Source organism: Poecile atricapillus, chromosome 2 (genome assembly GCF_030490865.1).
Source record: "Poecile atricapillus isolate bPoeAtr1 chromosome 2, bPoeAtr1.hap1, whole genome shotgun sequence".
In the NCBI taxonomy this organism is placed as follows: domain Eukaryota; kingdom Metazoa; phylum Chordata; class Aves; order Passeriformes; family Paridae; genus Poecile; species Poecile atricapillus.
The window spans coordinates 104,737,969-104,763,487 of NC_081250.1; the positions used below are offsets into that span (position 1 = coordinate 104,737,969).

The 25,519-nt window shown below is 38.2% G+C and overlaps 1 protein-coding gene and 1 long non-coding RNA gene across 3 annotated transcripts in view; one reads left to right on the top strand and one right to left on the bottom strand.

Annotated features, from left to right (window-relative positions):
• DLGAP1 (DLG associated protein 1) overlaps window positions 1-25,519 on the top strand; it is a 139,372-nt gene that overhangs the window by 6,613 nt on the left and 107,240 nt on the right. Inside the window, exons 1-2 of one of the 2 annotated variants that reach the window (XM_058830823.1) lie at window positions 2,512-2,562; window positions 8,370-8,584. In XM_058830823.1, the coding sequence (XP_058686806.1) occupies window positions 2,512-2,562; window positions 8,370-8,584 (266 nt within the window). Of the gene's footprint in view, window positions 1-2,511; window positions 2,563-8,369; window positions 8,585-25,519 lie in introns of those variants that run through there. The other variant, XM_058830822.1, reaches the window with a different exon arrangement.
• Window positions 1,747-25,278, bottom strand: LOC131575400 (uncharacterized). The gene is made up of 3 exons (XR_009276789.1): window positions 25,154-25,278; window positions 9,854-10,006; window positions 1,747-1,860 (listed from the first exon to the last, which is right to left on the bottom strand). It is a non-coding gene; the product is annotated as an uncharacterized LOC131575400 (long non-coding RNA).

Sequence of the window (25,519 nt, forward strand, 5' to 3'; positions counted from 1 at the left end):
GTTCCCTTCACCCAGCTATTGGGTTGGGGTTTTGTGCTTGTTTCAAGAATGGAATTCACTGTACAGATCTTGAGTGAGGAAATACTACAGTGCCAGAAGAGTGGTTTGAGCTGGGTTATCTGCCCACAATTTTTGTTCTGCTTTACAAATGCTGTTCTGCTGTTCTTGCACAGGTGAGCTTCTGTCACTAGTGAATTAATTAGAACATCACTCTGTTGTATATTGCTTGTCCTTTCATCTTCTTACCCTGAAACTGTGCAATAGGCTGTCTTCTTTGGGCTCCTGATGGATATGTATTTCTCTCACCAAAGACTAAGCAATGTGTCATGCAGTTGGATAAGGCATTGTGACAGTGCTGAAGCCAGGGCTTCCAAATACAGTCTCTGAATTGTGTCCAGGAGTCTTTTATGCAAATAAGTTTGTGTCTAATTTTGCTTTGCTGACATAACCTCACCCTGATAACCAGTTTGTTAGGAAATCTTTGAGGTTTCCTGGTCTGTAGCAATTCCGTTTCCAGCAGATGAGAGTCAAGACTATGACCTGGATTTCATTTCCTATGGGACACTACTGTAGGTGACCATTTGGTGACCATTTGGAGTTGCTGAGAAGACACACTATGATGTTCTGAAACCAGTTCTGTTTCCTTACAGCCAAATGAAAGCTTATTTCGCAGGTGTATAGCATTGCTGTAATCTAAAAGAAGTCATTGTAAAAGTGTCAGTGAAGTCTGCCCACTGGCCACTACAGTGTGACAGAAGCCAACAGCCAGCAGGAGACAGCAGTTTAAGGGCATTACTTAGAGCTGCTGCCTGGGAGAGCACATTAGCAAAGCACCAGAGATTACTGATTTACAGTCAGCCAAAAGAAACAGCATAAGAGCTGCTTCTCAAAATGCTCTCCCCACCACATCTCTTTTCTTCCAAGGATACAGATTCAGCTACATGTTCTCCACCCACTAGCCAGTTTCCTGCTGTCTGCTTGATAGTGGGCTTGCGCCTGTGTGTAGTGAAAGAAAGGTAAAATGGCATCTCATCTAACACTATTGCTTTGGATGCCAACCAGTCCTGTATGCAGGTGTTGAAGTGACTCATCACAAAAGAAGATATAAAGAAGAAATGAGAGAACATTTCTCTATTGCTAGTCATTGCAAGTGTCCTTTAAAGGACTGGTATTTGTGTTAGCAGTCATCCTTAACTGGGCAAGAAACCCTATGTCATTATAACCAATGGCACTGAATGCTTCAAGGGTACTGCGAAAGATGAGCATGAATGCCTGCCCTCTGCCACTGGAGAATATCATCCATGAGTATCACTGAAGCAGTTCTAGTTTGAGGTCCAGGCCAAGAGCCCTGCTCTGTGACCTTCAGTCATGTCCACCTCAGCTAACAGATGTGGTAGTTGTTGTTTGGCTTCCTTTCTGCAGAAGATGTTTACAGGTGGCAAACTTGAAAGGCAGTGAATTGGAATCATTATATCGATGTGCCTCTCTTCATGGTTGGTTGGATTTTTACACCTAAACCAGAAGGAGAAAAATTATCTGGAATCAAGACATGGTAATTTCATTTAGAAGACACACATTCCTCTTCATAGAATGGAATGTGAATCATATTGACAAGCCAGTGGTCAAGACGCCTTGTGGTGAATGAACATCATAAACTGGAGTGGTGCTTGAAGAATTTTGTCTATTGGCTGACCCTCTCAGGATTCATACTGGATTTGAAGACTTTCCAAACTACTGTTATGAGAAGGAAGATTTCAGTTCTTCACCCTGTTTGTTCAGGTTTGATGCAAGGGGTGGGCACAGGATAGAGGAAGTAATGCTTCATCTTGGACAGGTCTTTGTTCTGGTGTTAATTCCCGTCTTGTAAAAAATATGGAAATAAGTCAGCTAAATTAAATTAATTTAATTAATTAATTAATAGAACAGGATTGATCAAATAGTATAAGCTAAAGCAAATGTTGCTGCAGATACTGAGCATATTAAATTTATCCTAAATAAAGGAAACCCTCCTAACTGCCTTTTTTAAAACACTTGAGGCTTATTAAACATATATGCTTTTTCTGCTTTCTAAGGCTTCCTTTTTTTTGCATACTTCATTGATTCTTAACATATGCACATTGATAGAAAGGCTGCTCATCCTTATTGGTCTGATTAATTCAATATTCATGAGTGCTAGGAATAGGCTCAGTAAGTGGAAGATAGCAATTGAAACTTCCTTTAGAGCATGCAGAAGAGGCATAATAATGGCTAAGAAGACCAAATTGCATGGGTTTGAAAAATCTGCACTGAACAGTCATTAGGCATTGTTCTTCAGTAGTGTGATTTCATTTCATTAAGTATTTGCATACTAATAGAAAGCTAAAGTTACAAGTCTACTGCTGTGAGTGATGGTTAGCCACTCCTTCCATCCTTTTGTTTACTTCTATAGTCATCCACATTGCTTTGGCAAAGCACAGGGAGAAGCTTTAATGATTTCAGCTGCAATAAACCAAAGCAAAGTAGAGATCAATAATGAACTTAATTTGCTATAGAGACAGTCTGTTTGCTATTTCATCCAGCAAGGTAAGTTAATAAGTATTTGGGGGGGAAAAACGTAAGGAAATTAGATATTCTAATTTAATTTTTTAGAAATGGAATTAAAAATGTTTTCTTTATCTTTGTCATTACAATCTGGGATTATTTCACATACTACTACATGTGACATTATGAAGTGAATGTTTGACGATTGTGGGGCCAGTATACCTGTTTGTTTTGTTTCTTTATAGGGATCCTAGACTATCTATTATAAAATCCAGTTCCTTTATATCAAAAAATGCATTAAAGGAAATTACAAGTCAGTACAACCTGGCTAATGACAAAGTGTGAACACTTGCAGAGCAACATAAATTTAGTTAAAGATTGGGACAGATAATCTATACACTAAATGATGCTAAATCCAGGCAAGGTGTTGGCTAGTAGCAGTACTTCATCTTTATAGTCTGCTCTGTTTACAAAAGCATGCTGTATCAGCCATTTAATCAAAAGCAAGAAACTGTTGTCAGGCTTAGTGGTCATACATGTAGCAATTTATTGCCAGGAGTTTGCTGAAGTTTAAAGTTTCAGTAAGTTGCATGGCTCAGAGGCCTTTGCTGAATATTTTCTCTTTCTATTCAAGTAATAATGGCGTTCTTTTTCACTATGCATTCTGTATAAGTGAAGTACACTCTTGACTTTGAGGCTTGTAAAGATTTGTACATGAGCTTAAAGATAATTTAGAGAATGAAATGTTTCCAGGTTCATTATTACTTCGATAGTGAAAATAATAATAGTTTATTTTAATAAAAACAATGTTCATTGTTAGATATGTGTCCAGCTCTTACCCCTTTTTCATGAAGGTTAAAACAATCATGCTAGTGGTGTTCTCTCATGATATTCTGATACTGGAAATTGCCAAGGTAATTGTATAATATGGTTTTCTTAAAAGCATGAAACAGCTTTATCTCAAGCATGTCAATCTTAATCCCATTAATCCTCTAAGGCAGAAGGTACTGTGCATTTGCACTTGTGTGCAGTGTAGTATGTGACCTTGCAAAGCATAATATTGGCCATTCAAATAAAATAAGAGCATTTGTGCAGACCCCCTGACTGAAAAAAATAAGAGAGCTGGAGGTTCACATAAACATGTCTCTCAGCGTTTTTTCCACACCAACAGAAGAAATCACACTACAGGATGTGTAGTACCATATGTGTAGAAACAGAATGTATGAAATAATGTGATTGAATTTATTTTTGCAGTTTGCATTTTGGAGAGGGCTTTATGTTTTACTTTTTTTCTCATAATATGAAACACTTCGTTGCAACAGTGAACTGCACTGTCTGCATGAGCTGTTAGAGCCATGTCTGTTACAGCCAATACCTTTGAGGCACCAAAAAAGCACTCTGAAAATCAGGTCACTTCTTTTAGTAGGTATTGCTTGAAGTATTTGACTATAGGCACAGCAGTATTAAAATGCTGACATTATTTTATCTGCCTGAAACAAAAGGAAATGCTGGCCTTTTAGGGTTGTTTGTCCTACTCAGACACAGACAGATACCCTTTCATAAAAAGTATTACAATTGTTAATAACTGAGGCAGAACTTCTAAAGTGTTTCTTTACCCTGTAAATGCTCTTTACCAGTTATATGATGCCTCACAGTTTTCTCCTACACCAAATTCTGGAATCAGGGTTTCTTGCTCTTGTGAATGTGATACAAGAAATAAGAAAAAAATAAGATAAAGGGGAGCTGGAGCCATATTTTCATCTAAAAAATAAATTATATACTGAAAACTTACTGTAAACAAACAATAAAAAACAATAACAAAGTAAAAACAATATTTAGAGGAAAACAAACCAGACTTCTTAAATACCTGCAAAAATAAAAAACAAAAACAAACAAAAAACATGGTCAAACTTTATTATTTAAGTTTTAAAATAGCTTTTTAATCAAATATCCATTACATTCTTGTAATGCAGCTTTGTCTAGGCAGGTAAGATAGTTTGTACAAACACTCTGGATTCCTCAGTGTGTTCTGTGAAATTAGAAGCATATCTGGGTTGGTATTTTAGTCTGTTCTCTCAATCTGGATGGCTTTTTAACCACAGCCATCCTTTTCTCTTTGGCACATACAGGGTTTGCCCTTTAACCCATAATACAGAAATGGAAGTTGAGTCACTTTTGTGTTATTTCCTTTGGTTTTGCGCACACAGGTGACTTCCAGTACCCAAACCAGCCAGTGGGTTCGTGGCATTCACTGAGGCTGCTTTGCCCTGGTCCCTGTATGAACAGCTCAGCTTTCTTTCTCTGCAACTAGTGTTTCTTAAAAAGTGGAAAAGCTACTAAAAATGTGGCTGTTCCTTTCCACTTCACTGATAGGAGGAGAGCTCAAACTGGAAACTTCCAATCATGTCATACAAATTGAGGGACTAGAGCAATGCATTCAAACCTCATCACCGTACACAGTGCTTGCATGTGTAAATAGAAAGTTTTGGGGTAAATCCATTGCAACCAGAATTCAAAACCTGGGCCATTGTATCTAAATAATTTTGAGAAGTTTTGGGATAAAAGGTCTTGAACTTATACGTGGTGTTACTGAAAACAGAACTCAATTATTCCAAAGTAAGGGTTTCCACAGTAACTATATCTCCTCACTTGTACTACAGCTATAAACCATGGCATTAAATTTAACAGGGTATCTATTATTTAATAAAACTACAAGTGTTCAGCTTGCCTGAATTATGGGAGCTGTATGAACATTGTAACTTTATTTCCCCTGACTTTTTCTACATTAAAGACACCAACCTTAACAATATACTAACATAGTTTATTTGGTGCATTACAGATTAATTCACTAATTTATCTTAATATCTTCAATTAAAGCATATCTTAATATCTTAATATTTTCAATTAAAGCACAATGAATAAAATATTAAATAGATCAAAGTGCATATCCTCTGAGAATTCACAGATTCTCTATATATTCTGACTTCGGTATCTAGTAGCTGCCTAAAATCTGATTGGAAATACACTATTACAGGTTTTAAACTGCTGGCTGAAGTCTGATCATGGCATCAAAATATCAGCAAAGTTTGAGTTTACTAAACCCATCTTAAATTCTTTTTTGTATGAGATTTCTTTTTTTGTATTCTTGATTTGAAAAGTCAAGGTTTTACACTGACAAGCAGAAGCTGTATGCTCCAAAATGTATGTGAGATGTGGTATGAATATAGATTGTATACTCAGTATTTGGTGATGTTCCAGGCCTAGAACTAATGCAAGAGTAAGACCTGAAAAAAATGTTATATTCGGTCTTTCACAAGTGGCTAAGGGAGGAATGTAAATACTTTGTAGTCTTCTATATCAAAAGTCGAATCCTCTTCTGAATGTTTCCTTTGTTTTGAAAGTGTCGGCTTTCCAGATCTGGTGTCTAGGCATAAATTAGAAGACACAGAATGGAAATACTGCTTCTTCTTCCTGTTTTTGGTTTGGTTTTTTTTTATGTAGAAAAATATTAGAGATGTTCATTCAATCCTGTTCTTCCAGTAGATTCTGTTAAAATTTATTGTTTTAGTTAAAGCTTTACCCTTTCCTAGAAGAATATTTCAAGTGTTTTTATAAGTATTTATTCAGTACTATCCTATAGATGCACAATTCTGCATTTCATCATTCAGTAAGAAAACAGGACTTATATATACTGGAACTATATTCCTGTCTGAAGGAACTTAGATTCTTTGAGCCCAGGAAAATAACTTTTAAAATAAACAAAACAAACACACACAAATATACAAAACAAGCAAAAACGCACACAAATGCATGCAAAAGAAAAAAAAAAAAAAAACAACTCCTCAAACACACAAAAACAAACTTTGCATGCTGGTGGAAGATAAGAATTGTAGAGCCATTAACTTGAAGGCAACATGGAAATTTACTTTAAAAATCCACAATGTGATTACTTTAAAAAGCCACAAGAATTACGTAAATAAATCATGGAGCAATTGAGAACAACTAAGTAATGAGAAGGAAGACTGGGTCTTAAGAAGGAATATTGATAAAGGTGCAATCTAGAGTAGATCTCCTGGATTAAATCTTCAGTCCTTTGAGGAAAATACTGAAGGTCCAAGTGAGTTGCAAAGCTGGACTTGACCAAGAGAGAATGGGGAGAACAGAACACAAGAGGAAAGAAGGACTGTAGAGTCTGGCAGCTTAAGGAAGGCCCTAAATCATTATGTCAGAAGCAGGAAAAGAAAAATCAATGAAGAAAAAAGGTTGGCAAGGTCTTGGGTTTTGAAATCATCAGGAAACAAAGTAAATGCATAGGTTGTGAATAGTTTAATTAATAATATAATTAATTATAACTAGTAATAAGCCTATATAGACTTAGGACCATTACATGTCCTTGTTCCTTTGTATAGAACAGTGGATTTAGGGTTGCAGTTTACAGCAGCATAGATTGATAAAAGGCCATAAAAATTATTTGTATTAACAGTAATATTTGAAAAGCCTTACAGGCTCTGGACTTAGGCTTATGTTTGTAGTGGGAATCAACAGCTAAGCCGTTAGCAAGCATTGCAATGTTTTAGTTTTGGTTGTCTAAACAAACTGGCACGTATATGCTTTAGCTGAAATCTGCAATGGGATTCACAGGATCCTCAGCTGAAGGTAAATGTTGATGAAAAACAAACTTCTCATAGAAAAGATTATTCTGGTAGGTGAGAGTATTTATAAGTCACAAGACAAGTTTTGTAACCCAGATTCATGCCTCCCTATTTAATGTGGCTTGTAAAGTTTTCTGAGCATTATAGCTATGGCTGGTTTAGAGAGTTGATTCACTGAGAAGAATCAGAGAAGCAGAAAACTAAAAATTCACAACTACTTGTATTTAAGTCTAAAACAAAATTTGTTTAACTAAAAAACCCTTTTGTAGGTTCACCTTTAGATAAAAATGGTGTTCCTGCAAAATAGCTTCAATGACCCTGCTCCACTGCATGTTGTTTCTGCAGTTGGAGGAAAGAGAAGGATGCTGGCTTATGTGGTCAGAAGCCCCAGGAGCAGAGGAAGGGAGAGAATGGGTGGGAAAGAGCACTCTGCTCTTGGACTGTTCTTTGTTATGTCTCAAAATCTCATGAATACACATTCCCACTGTTGCAGATTTCCAATGCAACAAAAGAAGGGACAGCAGTGACTTTAGTTCAAGAGAAATAATGCACATCATTAAGGAGAAGAAAAAGAAGGGAATAAAGGACTCAGACACTCAGACTAATGGAATTCAAAAGGAGGCTCACTGCAAGCTGCAGGTGTGCAGTTGCACCAATTAAGCTGCAGAAGCACTAACAGTAAAATTTCACACTTGCAAACCTACTTTTGTGATGATTAGTGCGTAGCTCCACTAATTTGAAATATATCTTGAGCCAAAATCATCCTGGTGAGTGTTCCTGTGTACACTCTGTCAGAAAAGATTGTCATATAGGGATTGATATTTCAGCTTTTGTGCCTCCCCAGAGATGTTCAATATGTTGAGCTGAACCAAAAATACTCTGATCTGGTTTATAAAGGCTTTGAATTAAAATAGCTGAAAAAACCCAAGATTTTTCCAGTCTGATATTAAACCTAACCAAGCCTTCTATGCCAGCATGTTTGCTAGAACCTTTCCAGATAAGTAATGGAAAATAACGAAGAACTCCAGAGGTGCTTCGGACTATGGAGGGTGAGAAGTGGGCCTCCATTGCAACAGCAACCCGTGGTCAAATGAGATTAAAAAAGGGCCTTTGGCCATCAGAATTTTTGTTATGGCTTACCAATAACATCAGGGAGGTGCTTGTGTACTAACAGGAGAATTGTGTTTATCACTTCAGGTTCCTCAAGATGAATGGACTGGCTACACTCCACGAGGAAAAGACGACGAGATTCCCTGCCGCCGGATGCGTAGTGGCAGTTACATCAAAGCCATGGGGGACGATGACAGCGGAGACTCTGACACAAGTCCGAAGCCATCTCCAAAGATTGCTGCACGGAGAGAGAGTTATCTCAAGGCCACCCAGCCATCCCTTACCGAGCTCACCACCCTCAAGTAAGTCCATGTTCTGCTGTATCACATACAGCTTTCCATTAAGACACACATTCACTATTTTTTTTTCTTCTCTTTATATTTTTATGTTTTCTCTGTTTGTTTCTTCTCTTTACTTCTAGCTACCAGTTCAGAAACATATTTGAACAAGTGTGTTCAGTCATGCTTATTTTTGCATGGGTTTTTTTTTCTGAGCAAGAGTAAATCTGGGAGTGCTATTGCTAAAATACAGCTCTGGCCCCTGCAAAAGCTTTGTGTAACTGTGTATTTGTATATACTCACTCAACATGTGACATTAGCCCTAAAATAGTCTTTGCAACTCCAGAGAGAACCTGACATTTAATTAAAAAGAACAAAGACCATCTGAAAGTAGAGAAACCCATGTTTTCCACTCAGAATTGTACTGTATTTTGTGGAGAACCAAAAATTGATTTTTTTTTAATTGTTTATGAAAGCTTTAGCCAATAGGAATCCAGAGTTTGTGGGTTTTAAATGTCACTATTTGTTTTTCCTTTATTTGGGCCTTTCAAAAAAGCCACCCAAATTGTCAAGAAAATTGCACAAATGGACAATTTTGTATTAACATTTTATTTTAATTGATTCTAAAATGGAAAGGTCCCTTCAAGCAAAAAAATAAATTACATCCATAAAAGAAAATAGTGCGGATTTAAAATCAACAATTGTTTCTGTCTTTTTCAAAATTCTTAGCTATAATAGTGAATCATAGTTCACTGGGCCAAAAATAACCCAATTTTAGTATAACCTGCCTAAGGCTATAGCTTTAAAATGGAGGGAAAAAAATAAAAAGGATCCCTATCTCTTCTGGTATCCATGATCAGTGACAAAAGACTCCTTCTGCATTTCCCTCATTAATTTCCTCTCCTTCCTTGTCCTTCTCCACCCCATTTTTTTCCCAGAGACCTTATCTGAGAAACAGATTTTAGAGAAAACCATTTGATCCTTGTTAAGACTGTCATGCTCTTGACATCAGTGATGAATAGACCAGCAGAACAAAGCAAGCTTACTGCAGCCTGCCTGACTTTGTCTCAAGGGAAGCCTGGGATTGCTTCTTCTCTGTCTTTCCATTAGTGTCAAAGGAGAAAGCAATCTCATTTTCTGCACGGATTTTCATAATCCAGCTGGCTTTTGTTCAAGGGATCCAGTGATTCCTTTCATCATCCAGAAGACTTTACCACATCCTTTCCTGAGAAAAACTCCTCCTGTGAGATCAGTTATTGCAACCTCTGCAAGGTGAACAATAATGTTACTTACCACCAGAAACTCCATCCAGCCATGCTTCGTTTATGGACACACTTTCAAGCACAGAGCTTATTCTTTTTGAGTTTTTAGAAGCATGCTTCCCAGAGTTCCATAGTATATGTGAAGCACACAATCCATGCATTTTCTCTTGGTCATTTCTGTTCTCTGTAGATACAAGATTTGCAAAAAATACAGATTTATGAAAAATCAGAAGTCCTGCATGTCACTGTTCACCTGTGGAGAATATCAGACCAGAGGTACCAGGCAACAGAAGCTTTTAACTTTCAAGTCATTGTAATGCCACAAAGTGCTTGTATAAAAACTTAATTTCCTATGTTTTTCAATCCCTTCCTATTTAGGAAAGCTTTTAGGAATGTTCCAAATTTTAAGCTGCACTCTGTAAAATTCATGTAAGTTTAAGAGCTGTACAGAAGTAGGATGTAAATCATGGGGTAGAAGAAGGAAGGGAAAATGGTAAATGGTAGTAAAATAAAAAAGAGGAGAAAGCATGAAATAACTCCTTTTTCAATGGCTTTTCAGCAAAAACTGGGATGAAATTGAATTATTTCTTTTAATCTATGCTGATATTTTAAAGAAATATCTCTTCCTGAGAAACCTTTCACTTTCAGAGACAATTTGTATAATACATAATTACGCAGTTCTTTCATTACTTTCTGCTGAACATGATAATTTCTGGGGTTTTTATAAGAAACAGCTGAGTCCTTGCCCTGGGAATTGAAGTCTTCTGTTAAGCTAGGTCTTTGTTTGCAGACTTCTTCATACTTCCTTAATAGTGTTACTTGACCTTCACAATGTTTTTCATCCCATGACTACCCTGATTACTCCAAGAGCTGTGTTAGATTTTTTGCAGGTGTGTTGGACAGAGGCTAAACTAGGGCCCCTAACTCACTGAATGTAGGTCATCAAGCAATTGTGTGATGTGTGATAACAAGTTATTTCCTTGGCTTGCTGTTGACTTGGGTTCAATTTGCACCTGAATAAGAGCTTTGTGGAAATGAGCCAAAGGCTGCTCTAGGCAGCAGGCAGCCTTTTACTGTCACTAGTGGACTTTCTAGTTGACCTCGAAGGGTATTATTAACACCCTAAAGCGGAGTGGTATTTCACTCCTTTAATTATGGGTTTTTTCTGTCCATGAAGAACAAAGCACGCTGTGAAAGCAGTGTTTCTACAGCAGTAATTGTCAGGGATCTTACTGATGCATTTCTTTCTGCTACTCCCTTTCTCAGTTTGCTGTATGTAGTCTCTAGTTGCCTGCACTTTCATCTCTGGCAAAGCAAACAACTTAAAAACATGTTCCCTTTTGCTTTCACTGTTGTTTTTGAAGGGATTTTTCATCTTTTGGGACTTTTCCTCTCTGACTCCTTTAAGTCTAATATTGGTCCCACAACCCACGCTGTTCCTCCCACCTACCTACCTACCATTGCTCATGCGCCTACTCTTCTAGAAAGTATTTTCACTATTACCAATGTTTCTTTTTATATAAGGAATAACCTTTGAACAGCACAACTGTGTCATATCTTCTTTACATAATACAAATGTATTTTCCTGGTTTTGCCGAGGACTTTTTCCCTGCCGTACTGTACAATCTCCCTCCTACAATTTTCCTCCATTGCCATGGTTTCCATGTGGTTACAGCACATGTGTCAAATGCTGTGGTACCATTCTGGATAAAGCACAGCTTGCTGTGATTTTGAAATACACACCTCCGCTGCTGCATTCTCATTATCCTATCAGGAAGTAAGCAGATATTTTTTTCTCTGTCTTTGCTGGCGGTATGCTCTTGGTGTTTAAGCATTCACAGTCTAGATGAACTGATTCAGCTGGAAAAAAAAGGTGGTATTTTTCTTGCCATTCCTAAAAAGTGGCAAAAGTTTAACTTTCACGTGTCAGCAAATTGAAAATGGACTGGTTAGCAAACTTCTAAAGAAGATGCAGGTGACAGATAACTGACAATCCTGTTACAGCTGAGCTTGATTAAGGACATATTCCTTCACTATTTATATCTGTGTTGTTTATATTCAGCATGGTTTTTGCTGGGATAAAAAGTATGCAATTACATTGCTGTCCATGTGCCAACCTGTCACCTCTAGTTCCCAGTAACTCTTAAATCCATTGGCCAACTATATCCAAGTTTACTAGAGAAACTGCAGCCTGAAAAATAGGAAGTCCCAGAAAGCTTTATCAAGATCTGTAGCTGGATAAGGTAAAGAAGGATCTGCAGTCATCCCTTTTGTTCTTTTGAAGGACTATGGGCAAAGTAGCTGATGGGTCAGCACAAGGAATAACATGATGGCAGCATTTTCCCAGCCTAGAAAGATAAGGAATATGGAATGGACTGGAAAACTGTTGAGGACAAGAGGGCTGAGAGATGGATCCTGTCACCACAGGTTTCCTACTTCATTTTCCCCCCTTTCCTCTTCTCCACTGCGGGCACACTCACTGCTTAAAATACAGATTCAAGTTATGCTTCTTAACTCATTATTGCTGCTATTGTGGGGACTTCATCCATTTAAATGTTTTACTTGGGTTTTTGTTTTGTTTTGTGGGGTTTTGTTTGTTTGTTTGTTTGGAGGGGGTTTTTGTAATGTATTACAGAACTTAATGGTAATTTATTTGTAGACATGGATTTTGTGGTAAATACAGTTGCAGAGTTCTTCTTTTGAACTCATATTTGAACACAAACTTTTTCTGAGACAAGCTGTACTCTGTGATCACTAGTGAATTGAAAATTTTAATGATCTTGATACTTTGTAGATGCATTTGTAGAATTTATGCAAAAAAGATAGAAGGAAGAACAGAAATGAGGGGTTTTTCTTAGCAAATCTTTATTTTCAAGGTATTTTACTGGGCATATGATGTTTTTCCAGTCAGCTGTGATTAGGAGAAACTCAATTATAAGCACCAAAACCCCTTTTTAATGCACATCAAATTTCACCACTGATGATGAAGAGAGTATGTAAGCATATAAGCATTAGACTTTTCTCCTTTTTATCCCATGGTAAAGAATTTTTCTATATAAACTCCATCATAGCTGCATCTGTTCCTGTGATTCACTGCATAGATGACTTAAAATAAACCAAACAGTTTCTACCTTTAAAGTTTATCAGAGACATTCCAAAAAATAATATCTCAAAATAGGGGCACATTATTTGTTTACACCCATGTTTATATTTTTATGTGGTAATACAAATAAAGTACTTTCTACTTGTATGTTTATGGGAATCTGGAGACAAAATTGCTTTGAAAACCAATTCACAATAAATTATCAAGATAAATTAAATTGTATACTCTGTTAGCAAGCTTAGTAATAGTGACAAGAGCAAGAAGAAAGAGATTTATACATCCTGAACTCAAACTTTCACATCACCTCACTGACAATTGATCAAGTAAGTTCCAAACCACCAAGCTGGAGAGTTGACTCCAACCCGTATTACTAACCAAATCTTAAAGAGTTGTAGCACCAGCTCTGCTAGGATGACTTGGAAGGAAAATCAAACCACTACATTGTTACTCAATATAAGACATATTTCAAGATAGGAAATTCCCTGGTCCTGGTAAAAGTGGTCCTTGGGAAGTGTCTGCACTGAGGGAAATGATGAGCGTTGTATGGATAATTTTAGCCTGAAACAGTGCCCAGGCTGTTCTGTCATTTGAGCAAACTGAAGCTGATGTCCTTACACTACACTTCACCATACGGCACATCATAAATCCTTAGGTATGAAAACCATCCCAGTCTTGGGAATGAGTGCCTATTTACTTTGAGATGTTTCTATATTACTATAATATATTCCAAAATACAAAAAAAAATAAAAATTAAAAAATTACATATAAGCAAAAGAACACTTCTTTTTTTCCTTTCCTTTCCTTTTTTTTCTTTTTTTTTTTTTTTCTTTTTTTTTAAATGAGGTGGTGTCCTCATTCTGCTAAAGGGATCTGATCCAGATCACAGATGGGGGAAGGGAGAAGAAATACTACATTTTCATTATGGTGAATATTTTTAGACACATGCAGGGAAGCTTGTTAATTTTCTTTCTTGCTGAGCGACTTCCAATTAGGGAACAATGACTTTGCTAATTAGTACAAAAGGGATAAGTCTGATTAATATTTTACTAGTGTTTTACAATATGTTTGCAGTACCGTTTGTGTAATTGTTTCATGTTGCAGTCTCTTTCATTTTTATCAAACCTGTAGCTAGCAAAGAAATTGTTTCCATGTTCCTTGAGGTGTGTTTTGTTTCTTTTCTTGAACAGGGAGGTTTTTTTTAATTTTGTACTAAAGAGAGAACAATCTCCATGAGCTTTGGACATGCAGCCTAAGGAACAGTATTCTGGAACTATTACTGGCCTAGGTAGTAACTTTCCCAGCTCATATTCACTGATGCATGATATATTACTTAACCTTTTATTCATACTATTGCAATCCATTCTCTCTTCTCTCTGAAATTAGGAAGAAGCTGTTGGACACATTTCTCACTTTTCAGGCTTGTGTGTCAAGTATGATTAAGTTCAGTGAATAATTTCTAAGTCATAAAAAATTCTAAAGGCAAAACAATGAAAAATATATTTATTTTGAGATAGTAGGTGGGCATACTTTGGGAGCCAATGATTTCCTTATGGCAGCTGACATCTGTTTTGTGTATACGATATTTAAGGAGGAGAGGATATTGATTTATTGGAGGATGTTGGAGCTTTTAATGAACAGTTGTTAGTGATGGATTTATAAAACAGATTCAGTCAGTTAAGGCTTAGTATCACTGATGGGCATGAGAGAAATCTTGTGCCACATACACACAGGTATGGATGCCTTTGCAGGAGAGAAGTGAACCAACAATTGTCTCTGGAGACAGTACATATGCTCTGTTGCATCCGTATTACCATATTTGTATAAATATTATTTCTTGTTTCTCTGAGGTGAGAAGTGAAAATTTTGTTGTAATCTGTGATATATTCTATTGTTATTGATCCACTTGTACTTTTACCTGCTGAAATTTGAGGCAGTCCTACTGTTACAATAAACTTGCTAAGACTATCCAAAAAATCATAGAATGGTTTGGGTTAGATGCGACTTTAAAGATCAACTAGCTCCAATCCCCCCACCGTGCACAGGGACACCCTTCACTAAAGCAGGCTGCTCAAAGCCCTGTTCAACAAGGTCTTAAACACCTCCAGGAATGTGGCACCACAACTTCTCTGGGAAACCTCTTCCCATGTCTCACCACAGGCATAGTTAAGAATTTCTTCCTAATAACTAATCTAATATCTAAACTTGGTGGTTTTTTTCAATTTGAAGCCATTCCCCCTTGTCCTATCACTACATGCTCTGGTAAAATGTCCCTCTCCAGCTCTCTTGTAGGCCCCCTTCAGGTAGTGAAAGGCTGACATAAGGTCACCCTAGAGCCTTCTCTTCTCCAGGCATAAACATTGGCAAAAAAATGAAAAGCCTATAACTTTTCTAGCCAAAACATGATTTTTTTGGTATTACTATAGAAAAATTTTGGAAGTCATTAATCTGTAAAATAAAAGCAGCAACCTCATTTAGATGATTGTCTTATTTGCAGACATGAAAATCCTTGTCCTGTGTCTAGTCATCTGCTTCACTTTTCCACAAGATTTAGCTTTATATGTAACATAGCTACAGAGGAAAGTTAGGACTTCCAACATCCTAGCTTCTCTCAATTAAATTCAATCAATCAATTCTAGAAACATTTCTTCATTTTACAACAAATTATGCTGATGAATGCAAGGTAACACTGTTGTCTCTTAAGAAGCAAAGCCTATCATTGTACTTTATGTATCAGATGGGCACTTCTAGGGCTTGTGTTAAAAAAACCAATTACAATTACTGAATCAAAATGTGTTTTTCACATCCATCTCTTTCAGTGTATAGTCTTTACAGAGCCAACATGCATGTTTGTGTGCAAAACTGGTCTTTATTTTATTTTTAGCCCTACTTCTTCCCACATACTTAAAATGCTGCCTCAGAAAGGGAATTAATAATGTCCAGTGGAGACAGGGAAAAAAAAATAAAAGACTGCAAAGGCGTATACAGGCTATATGTTATGAAAATTTTCCGAGCAGTAATGTTAGTTAAGCGTGGGAGTTGATTGCCAAAAGAAATCACTTCACTGGACATTTTCAAGAAAAGGGTAAAAAAATGTCTGTCAGAACAAATTTAAGTATTTCTGATCCTGCTTTAGGGTGGAAGGAGGGACCAAATGACCTCTTGAAAACCCTTCCAGACCTATATTTTTTGATTATCTGTCTGTCTTTCTCAGGCTGTTGAATATACCCACTATAACTCTTTTTACTTCCTTTTCTTAACTTATTTTTCAAATGTAAAAATAAAACTCTCATCAGGACCAACCTATTCCTGAAGGCCTGCTGTTGAACAGTAAATATAGATATCCCACCCACAGCAGTTCTGCGCAATTCTTTCATGTTCTTTAAATGTTATCTCATTGCTAGCGTTTTTAAATCACGTTCCCACCGCTGCCAGCCATACCATGCTTGACCCTTGGTATGTGATCTCATACTATCTGGTTTAGTTTGCTTAGGGGAGCTCAGCTGATGTATTGAACCTGTCATGCAGAAAATTCACAGGCATAAAAAGAGATGTGCGTTTGCAAAAAAGAATCAGTCTGGAATCCTTAATGTTCTACATAACAAGACAAGCAAACCGGCAACAATAATTAAGTTAATTATTCATAATAATTTTCTATTCTGATCAGCTAGAAGTGCAATCATTTTTCATTCTGAAAAGGCAGAGCTCTTTCAGATTAAAAATGGAAAAAGTTAAAATAGTGTACATTGCTCTAGTTTTCATGTGAAAGTACAAGACTGTTTCTGCTGACGTGCTTTAGGATCTTCTGTTAATCTGCATCATATTACAGTAAGAGAAGGAGAAATTAAGATGAAAAGTTGTTCTGCCTATACGAACAAGAGATACTATTACTATCTAAGTGATGTTGATACCCAGTCATTTGTTTCTTCTATTTTCTTGTGCTTGTATTACTGTTAAGACAGAGCAACCTTCAGCTTAATTTAGTAATTCTCTGCTCGCTTGGGTGCAGGGTAAAGGGTGGAAGCATGGGGCAGCAAAGAAAGTGTATGGCTCCTGGAATAGGTGCAGCATCAAATACCACTCTGCTCCCTGTGACACATGTGAAAGTCCATCTGAAGAGACCTGTCTTTTTAAAATCTCTTCTCCTCCTAATGAATTTATAAATCTTTTTAGGCATGCGGAAATGAGGGAAAATCCTTAAAAGCTTTTTTACATTGTGTCTGCTTTCTTACCCATTGTACAACACAAGGACAGAGATCTATCATACAATCACTGTGTCATTTGCTGGTGCAGGGGAAAAAAATTGTTGAAAGCACCTTTGAAGCAGCTACTGGGTTCTTATGAGTGATTTCTGTGGTTCCATCTGCAGCTGAGCTACACAGCAATTTCCCATTCCTCTCCAGAAGGGCTGTGCTACCAACCAGCCTGCACCTCAGCTGCCCAGCAGCTTTGCCTCCAGCAAGCCCAGCGACTGCAGAAAGCACTAACCAGTTCTGTCATCTCCAAATGCCAGCAGCCACATCCACAGCACCCAAATCCTTCTCTTTCTTCAAGTAATGTTGGGCTGGCAGACATGCTTGAGCTGTGTCTGTGCAGCTCTGCACTGTGACAGTGATGCATCATGCTGAAGGCAATCTCAGGAGATTTCAGGACTAGTATATAAATCTCTCCTGTTTTATATATGACAATTGCTATAGCAAATCTGTGCTAAGCCTTCATTACACTATGCTTGGAAGGAAACCTTGAGAAACTACTTTTGGGAGGTAGTCCTCCTTGGGTTAGTCCTGGAAATGTTTACAGTTATTATTTATTACTTTATCACACCAAAATAGTTATGATATAGACGTTTACTAAAACTCTCACAATCAGTATTTAGTACTGTCTGTAAAACAAAACTTGGAAGATGTACTATAATGCCAAATAATACAAGGCTCTTAATTCATTTATTACTTTTCCTCTTTGTTTTACTAAACTTAAAGCTGCTACTTTGATTTTACTGCATTTAAAGAAATAATTTGGTTCTGAACTCTGCATAAGTCTCAAAAATGAGGATAAATGCATAATGCAGAAAAGTTAGGAACACTCTGGGTGAAATGCTGTCAATGACATCAACTGAGTTGTAGCTTCATCACATAACGTTTGCAGAAGTGAAAAATTTGTATTTATAACAAATGGAATTTTAAGGGAAAACAGTTTCTACTTTGAATAGGTCTTTTCTTCTCTATTCTAGTGGGATGTAACCACCATGTCATTAAACCATCCTCATGAAGCTGAAATCAAAAACATTAGAAATCTCAGAAATACTGGTACTGCCTTGTCGATAAGGTCCAATCTAAATCTCTAGCTAAGGATTCCAGCTTTGCTCAGGATCTGTTGGACTCATGTCAACCATGTGGCTGTAAGAGCTGTGAGACAACAGGGCTTTGGCAGAGATATGTTGCTCAGACTTGTTTGAAATGCTGGTGAGTCAGACTGTTCCACTGCAGTTCAGTCATTTGCTATTGGGTAGGATGTCATTTCTGGCAAAGAGGTAACTCTCTGTCTATTACTTCATGTCCTCCACCACTTCCCTGCCCCCTACAAAAAGATCATTTGACTTAGGGCACAAATTAATTATTGTTTACCTGTGATGAGCAAATTTGAATTGAGATGGAGTGGATGATGTCTTATTCATAAATGAGATGTTAGACTGAGTGGCTGGAATGAATGTCAGCACTACATCACTATGTTGTACCTTTCCTCTCTCTTTTTTTTTAATAAGTAATAACTTAATGTTTTTATAAACCTCAGGACTTAGCTAAGTGTCCTTTCTCTGTTAAAAGAGTTGTTTCTCTGTTAAAAGACTTGCATGAAGAACAGCACAATTACAGTCACTGTCCCTTCACTCAGTGAACAAATGTCCTATCAACTATTTCAGTATTTCCACCTTCCCACTGCTTATTTTATTTCTTTTTATTATGAGTTTCACACCTTGAGAATAATCAGTATGGAGCAGCTTCTTCTGCTTTTTTTTATTATAACCCTAATTATAATAACCCTTTTATTATAATCCTAATCATCCTGCTAGAATTTCATCAGTGGTCATTTAATTATTAATTCTTTTTCACTAGTGCAGTTACAAACATCATTCTTTTGAGTCTTTCATAGTTTTTTCATGCCACAGTGTCTTGTCCTGTCTAGAGCCAGTCTGTTGTTAGCACTCCTGGATCCCTCTCTTTGCATCCTTGCACAGGGGAAGCATGCAGCTTGTACTGAAAGTGGCTCTGCCTTCCTTTGCTTTTGGTGCTCCATTGCTGCCACCGTACACGTGGTGGGTAGCTGCACTCAGTCACGCTTCAAGCTATCTTTGGAGTGATTTTCTCAGCAACTGGGTTTGCTCCCTGCTCCATTTCTCCAAACAGAAGCTGTTGCAGTGGCACACAGCCACAGCCCAGCAGCTGAGGTGCCCTTGTCACTGGGCAGCAGTCAGGTGTCCTTGCACACTGATCCCTGTGCAAACACACGTGAGTGCTGAGGAGGCTTTATCCCATCAGCTCTAATTGTTCCTCCTCCAGAGAAGCTAATCAGATTCGTTATATCTCTGTGATGACTGCGGTATCCATCTGAGTGCTTTGCCTCTGGCAGAATATGGACAAGCCCGCATTTTCTACTGAAATTGCCTGTTATGACTATATTTCTTCCCTTGTTCTTGGAATCAGTATGTCCATGTAATGGTAGTTTGTTATTTAATGTAACTAGTTCCCCTAAGGGCAACAGCCCAAAGAATAATAAAATATTCCATTTGATGTTCATACAAACAATGAATCACCTGAACAGTTATCTCTTTAAAAACAGGGCTATAGTTGGACACTGATGTTGTAGAGATTCTTCTTCTTTTGAATGTGTTCCCAGATTATGTATTTTATTTTTAAACCAGGTACAAAATAGAGAATAGTAAATAAAATATAGAGGAAGGTTCTTTATTTTTAAGGAGTATGTTTAAAGAAGAGGACAAAATAAAATTCACATGTAAAGTAAACCTTAGAACTCCGAATTTAAATTTTTTGAGATTTATTTGCAAGCTTCTTTTACAACATTTTCAGCTATCAATATTCTAAAAAATCTAAACCCTTCTGTCATGGAGTGGCTTTACCTTTAAGATAGCTTTGAGAGCTAAAGAAGTTGAAACTGCTGGTGACTGATGAGAGTCTTTCCTTCTGACCAATTATCAGTCATTTCTGAGAATTGGTAGCAGTTTAGACCATTAGAAAGTAGGATCAACTTGTGAACACCCCCTTAAGATGTAAAGTCAGAGCACTCTGGTTCTCTTTTGTTTCCGGCTTTTGAGAAGGTAACAAGGCCTCCTCCTTCCCCGCCCCCCCCTCAGGCCGAACAAGGGCACAGAGGACGGGGATGGGGAGGGGGGAAGAAAGCAGAGCTGGCCAGCCTGGTTTAGTTTTCAGTTTCTGCTGCTGGACTGAAACCTGACACCATGAACTCTTGCAGCTTTTCTAAAGCTTTTAATTCTTTTATTACCTGGATAAAACGTACAGATTACTCCTTTTCCCCAGAAAGACAGAGAAAGAGAGAGACAATCAACATGAAGAAGACATCATAAAACCACCAAAAACAGTGAAGAAAAGAGTTAAGTTTTAAATAGGGAAGAGAGAATAAGGAGATGCTTTACAGCTGAAATATCTTTCTGTTAAAACTATGGAGATGGACAATAGTAGTTTAAAAACACTCCTTTAATTCATGACAGGGTATTGGGAGGAATAGAGTGTTCAAAGTGTGGATTTTGAGCAAAAGAGAGAGTACTTGTGATACAGTGAGTTGCTGGAACTGAGTAAAGCAAAGATTTTGAAGCCTTGGGGGCAATGAGAAAACTGTTTTCCAGGAAAGCTCACAGAGACAGATGAAGAAGACTTTTGCCTTTGAATAACTCATCCTTAAAATGACATCCCTAAACTCATGGCCCATACACACCTCAGAGTGATGTGAAATGAGAGGAGAAAATCTGATGACAGATTTCCGGGCAGCTGGCATCAGGGCAATGGAAAACTGTAACAGAAATAGTTTTCTTGTGAGAAACTCCATAGGTTAGCAGAAAGAGACTTCTGTTTCTCTACAAAGACTGATGAAAAGACTGTAGCAAGAATTGAGACTGTTTTTAACCACCAAAGTTCTAAAGCTTTTTGTCTCTATGTTGTCATGTGTACAAAGATGGTCAAGTAGTGAGAGATAAAAGGGTTTTCTGAAAGTTTATTCTGGTGTTCTTATTCTTGTAATTTGTTAATTAGCTTTCTTTATTCCTTTTTAAGTTTTAAGCCTGTTTTACTCTTGCTCTAATCCATATCTCACAGCAAGAAATAAGTAATTTTTTAGTTACTAGTTTAAAACCACGACACATTCTCATATATAGAATATTAATATTTCTAGAGATGAAAAGTAAAATTCATCTTGTTTAGTAGCCAGAAACAGGTAAAAGTTTACTTCTGGGTTGAATCCTACAGTTTCTATTGTGCTATCCTATATTTCACAGTTACTCTCTCAATGCCTCTGTGATGGCCAGCACTGAAGTCAGCCTGTATGGGAAGGTTAGATGTGATCCAGGTCAGATCTGAGATGAATGCAAGTCTCTTGCCCTTCTCCTGGGGCTACCCGCTGTCCCCAGTAAAGGCCTGAGATATCCATTGGGATAGCATTGTGCTCCATGGGGAGGTATGCACCATTCATGAAATCAACAGTAGTTTTTCTCCCCAGGGCATGAGTCTTAATAGGAATAAGACATATAAAAATGGTTCTTGACTGTTTCTCTGACTGTCCTTGGGAATACTATGCAACCGGGATCTGGGTCCTCAGTGCTGGATTCTGCAGTGGGCTGTGTAAAAGTCTCAAGTGTAGAATTTCAAATCTATTGAGGTTTTTTTTCTCCCCTGGACAAAGTTGATAAGAGGTTTTAAATGTCTGCCTCCTACCCCAACACAATGGGATGATAACCACTGCCATGAATTAATCAAGCTGCTTGTTAAAAAAAACATTATCTTGCCACTCTTCTTCCAAGGCCTTTTGAATTCAGACAAATTTAACTGCTTTCTATTCCATAAAAATGATACACTAAGGTTAATTATAGTTCAGGAGCACTCTAAGGTATGATTTTACTGTGGTGTTTCTCTGGTCGGAAAAGAGCCTGAGGGGTGCACCTGGAACGGAGAGCCTGGCTTGAATTGCTCCCCTATGGAAGGGGCGGATCAGTTGAGCAATTAAAATGAAGGACTGAAATTGCAAGGCTCTCAGGTATCGTGCCCCTTTCTCTGCCAGAGGGGAGCAGAGTGGTGGGAGAGTGTGGCACACTGTGCTGTGCCTCCACGGCAGGAGGCTGTGCCCTGGGGAGCAGGGGCTGAGCACATCCCACTGCTGCTGTTCCCTTCCTGGCCGCTCTCCAGGCACTGCTGTCCGTGTGCCTCCAGATCGGGGCAGATGTACACCTCCTGTACATTGGGTCGTCACCAGGATTGATTCACTACAGTCAGTGCAACAATTACAGAAACTTCTAAAGAGGCTGTAGAGATGGTATACAGTCTGTGTTAGTCATTGTCCTCTTGCTCTTGGCTTCTGCTTTGTGCTCCTGTTTAGTGGCAGCATTTTCTAGTGCTCACTGAGATGCCTGGGAAGAGCCCCACCATACTGCAGGAGCAGTGGGGCACAGCATGGGGAGAAGAAAATAAATCATCCTTGTGCTTCCCTGCCAGAGGAAGAACTGCAGAGGCTGGCAAAGCCCCACCACGGAATAAAAGGGTCAGTTCTTGTAGTTCCTCCTCAGCTGCGCTTCCCTTCTCTCCTTCCACCTGCTGCACATCTTTGCTCTCCCTGTGCCATGTGAAAGCCCAGAGGGGAGCAAGCTTCTCCCAGCAGTAGTGCTAAGTAATGCTGCATTTTGCTGTGTCTGTTGAAATTCATAGGTCTGATCTTTTTCTAACTTGACAGACCTCCCATCTCTTACCACCATGCAGCCCACACCCACTGCTAATGTATGTCCTAGAGGTGGCTCAGATACTCCCACAGGGGGCATGCTGCCCTTCAGCTGGCTGTACATCTCCTCTTCCCTCCACGACCTGCCCACATACGCTAACGCACAGCTTCCCACTCGCTTCTCTATAAATTTTCTTTTATTTGTTATGCTTCACACTATAGCAGAAGGGAATCTTAAAATGCCTTTTTTTTTTTTTTTTTTTTTTTTTCCATAGGGAAGGCCTTTAGAGCTAGGAAAAGATATTTTAGTACTTCTCAGAGCTTGAGCTGCCATGGTATGTTCTGCAAGAGAAGCAAGCGCACCACACACTGAAAATCACAGTCTGGTTGAGTGGAGGGGGTTCCCACTGTATGCTCTGTGTGTGACTATTCCTGGAAAACCTGTGAATTTTCTGATGAAAAGCCATTTGGAAGGCTGTGGGAAAGATTTGTCTCTGACATACTGTCTCCTGATTTCTCCTCTTTGAAGAGGGTAGACAGCAGCACCAATGGTTCTACACTGATGACAGCCTAATTATCTAACAAGAGCCAGGTACAGTAAAACCCACAAGGGCTAGAGAAAGAGCAGTTTTCTACTTACATCTGAATCTCTTAGTGCACTCAAAACTAGGTTATCCATGAGCTTCCTGCAGTCTTTTTATGAAAAAGTTTTTTCTGCTTAGTTTAAGCTTACCTATTTCCTGTTTGGAAAGACAGAACTGGGCCTGCTAAGTTAGAAGAATTTGTCTTAAGTTGAGGAAAAAAATGTGACTCAGATTTTTCCATTGACAGACCTCTAGCAAAACTCTAAGATTTGACCTGCGAAACATCTAGCAATTACCTATCTCATTAAGTACTTGCTTTTCTTCAGATAAAAACAACTTTTTAATTTTACTTAGCATTTTCCTCTTACTTAATATCTTATCAGTGAATAGTGAATAGCTCTACACACAAAACCCTGCTTCACATATCCAAATTGCTTCCTTCCTGCTATAAATGGATGTTTAGCATAGTAATCTGGAGTGAAAAAGCTCAAGATTAGCAATGCAGCCACTGAGAGTGTGTTATTGTGTTGGGCTTTTCTTTGGTTTCTACTTTCAAATAGCTTTATTCCTGAAGAAAATGGAAGTTACATTTTTAGCAAGTTGCTGGTTTATGTACAGGAGGAAAATACCTCTTTCAACCCCAGTACTGACCTGCCCTTTCTAGTTACCAAGAAAAATACTTTGAATCACAAAAGGCATATAAAAAAGCTTTAAATCCTACAATTTTTGTTAATGATATGCTGAATGCTATGAAATTAAATTGCCTTATGAATCCTAATTAATTGAAAATCAGGTCCACCATTCATGTGGGCTATAAAAATCAGAATATATTCCTAAGGAGACGCGCAGATTCTCTTTTAATATGTTTTCTGTTTCCTGAGCCCTTGAACTTTGTGTCTGTGTGCTTTCTTCACCAACTGTGAAAGCTCAGTATTTTTTTCCTTTAGCTGGAAAGGTTTTGCAAGCCTCACGAGATGAGCTTTAAGAAAAACGTAATGAATTGTGGAAGCATAATGAATAGCAGTCATTGGCAGCACTAGATCATTCCTCCCTCTAGTGGCTGGCTGGCTCCAGTGACAGAACTCTATTAAAACATCTCGAGGAATTATTCCCTTAGTTTAGCTACTGTGAACTTACTTTTTCAGGCAAGCATTCTCCAGCTCCCTGCCTGCTGGGTAATCCATGGTGCCTCTGTGTACACATCCGTGACTGTGTTATGTGACCAGACTTCCAGTTTTTCAAGGTCACATCTACAGTGTTCTCAAGCTTTTCGAATCCCTTCTGTATGTGTTATTATATGATTCCCAGTAGCAGTCAGGTAAAGAAGGCTGACCCAGTTCTACTGCATTTCTGTGGTCCAACATGGTGATTTATCACAGCTGATCTCTGATTGAAAAGGTGATGAATTTGGATCAGCTCAGCTTGTCTAGTCATGGTGCAACACTGTGTTTGGACAGTGAGCAGGAGACCAGTGCTTCTTCCGTCCCCTTGGATGTGTTAGTGCATGCCCATACAACAGCAGGCAGCTCAGGTGTGTCCATGTCATTAACAACTGACCCATCCCTTCCTGGATAGTTCCAGAACATGTAAAGCTCCTGCAGAGTTGAAATGCTCAACCTAATATTGCTTAGCTTCAACCGCCATATATACTTATTTGGAGGGACAGAATTCAGTGGATTGACAAATTGGCCCTTACCTGACACATGACAAGAGAAACCAGAGTCCCAGGACACTGAGCAGCCCTTCAAAGGTGGCATCCCACCTGCACACAAAGACGTACTGCTGTTCAATCATCACACAAGTCTCTGCCCTAGTGATCCTGACAATAAGAAATGGATTCATGTTATCATAATGTTGTTGTGTTCCTAGTCAAGGTGGCAGAGCAGTAAAAATACCTGCTGTATATACAACAGCCATTTAAGGAAAAGGATATCTGAGGAAGAGGGTACTTACTCATACAAAATTAAATTATGGGCAAATTTCTCAGGGCAAAATTCTGGCCCTCCTCATAAGAGTTGTCAGCCTTTAGAAAGTAATACAGATTTCATTACAATTTATTTTA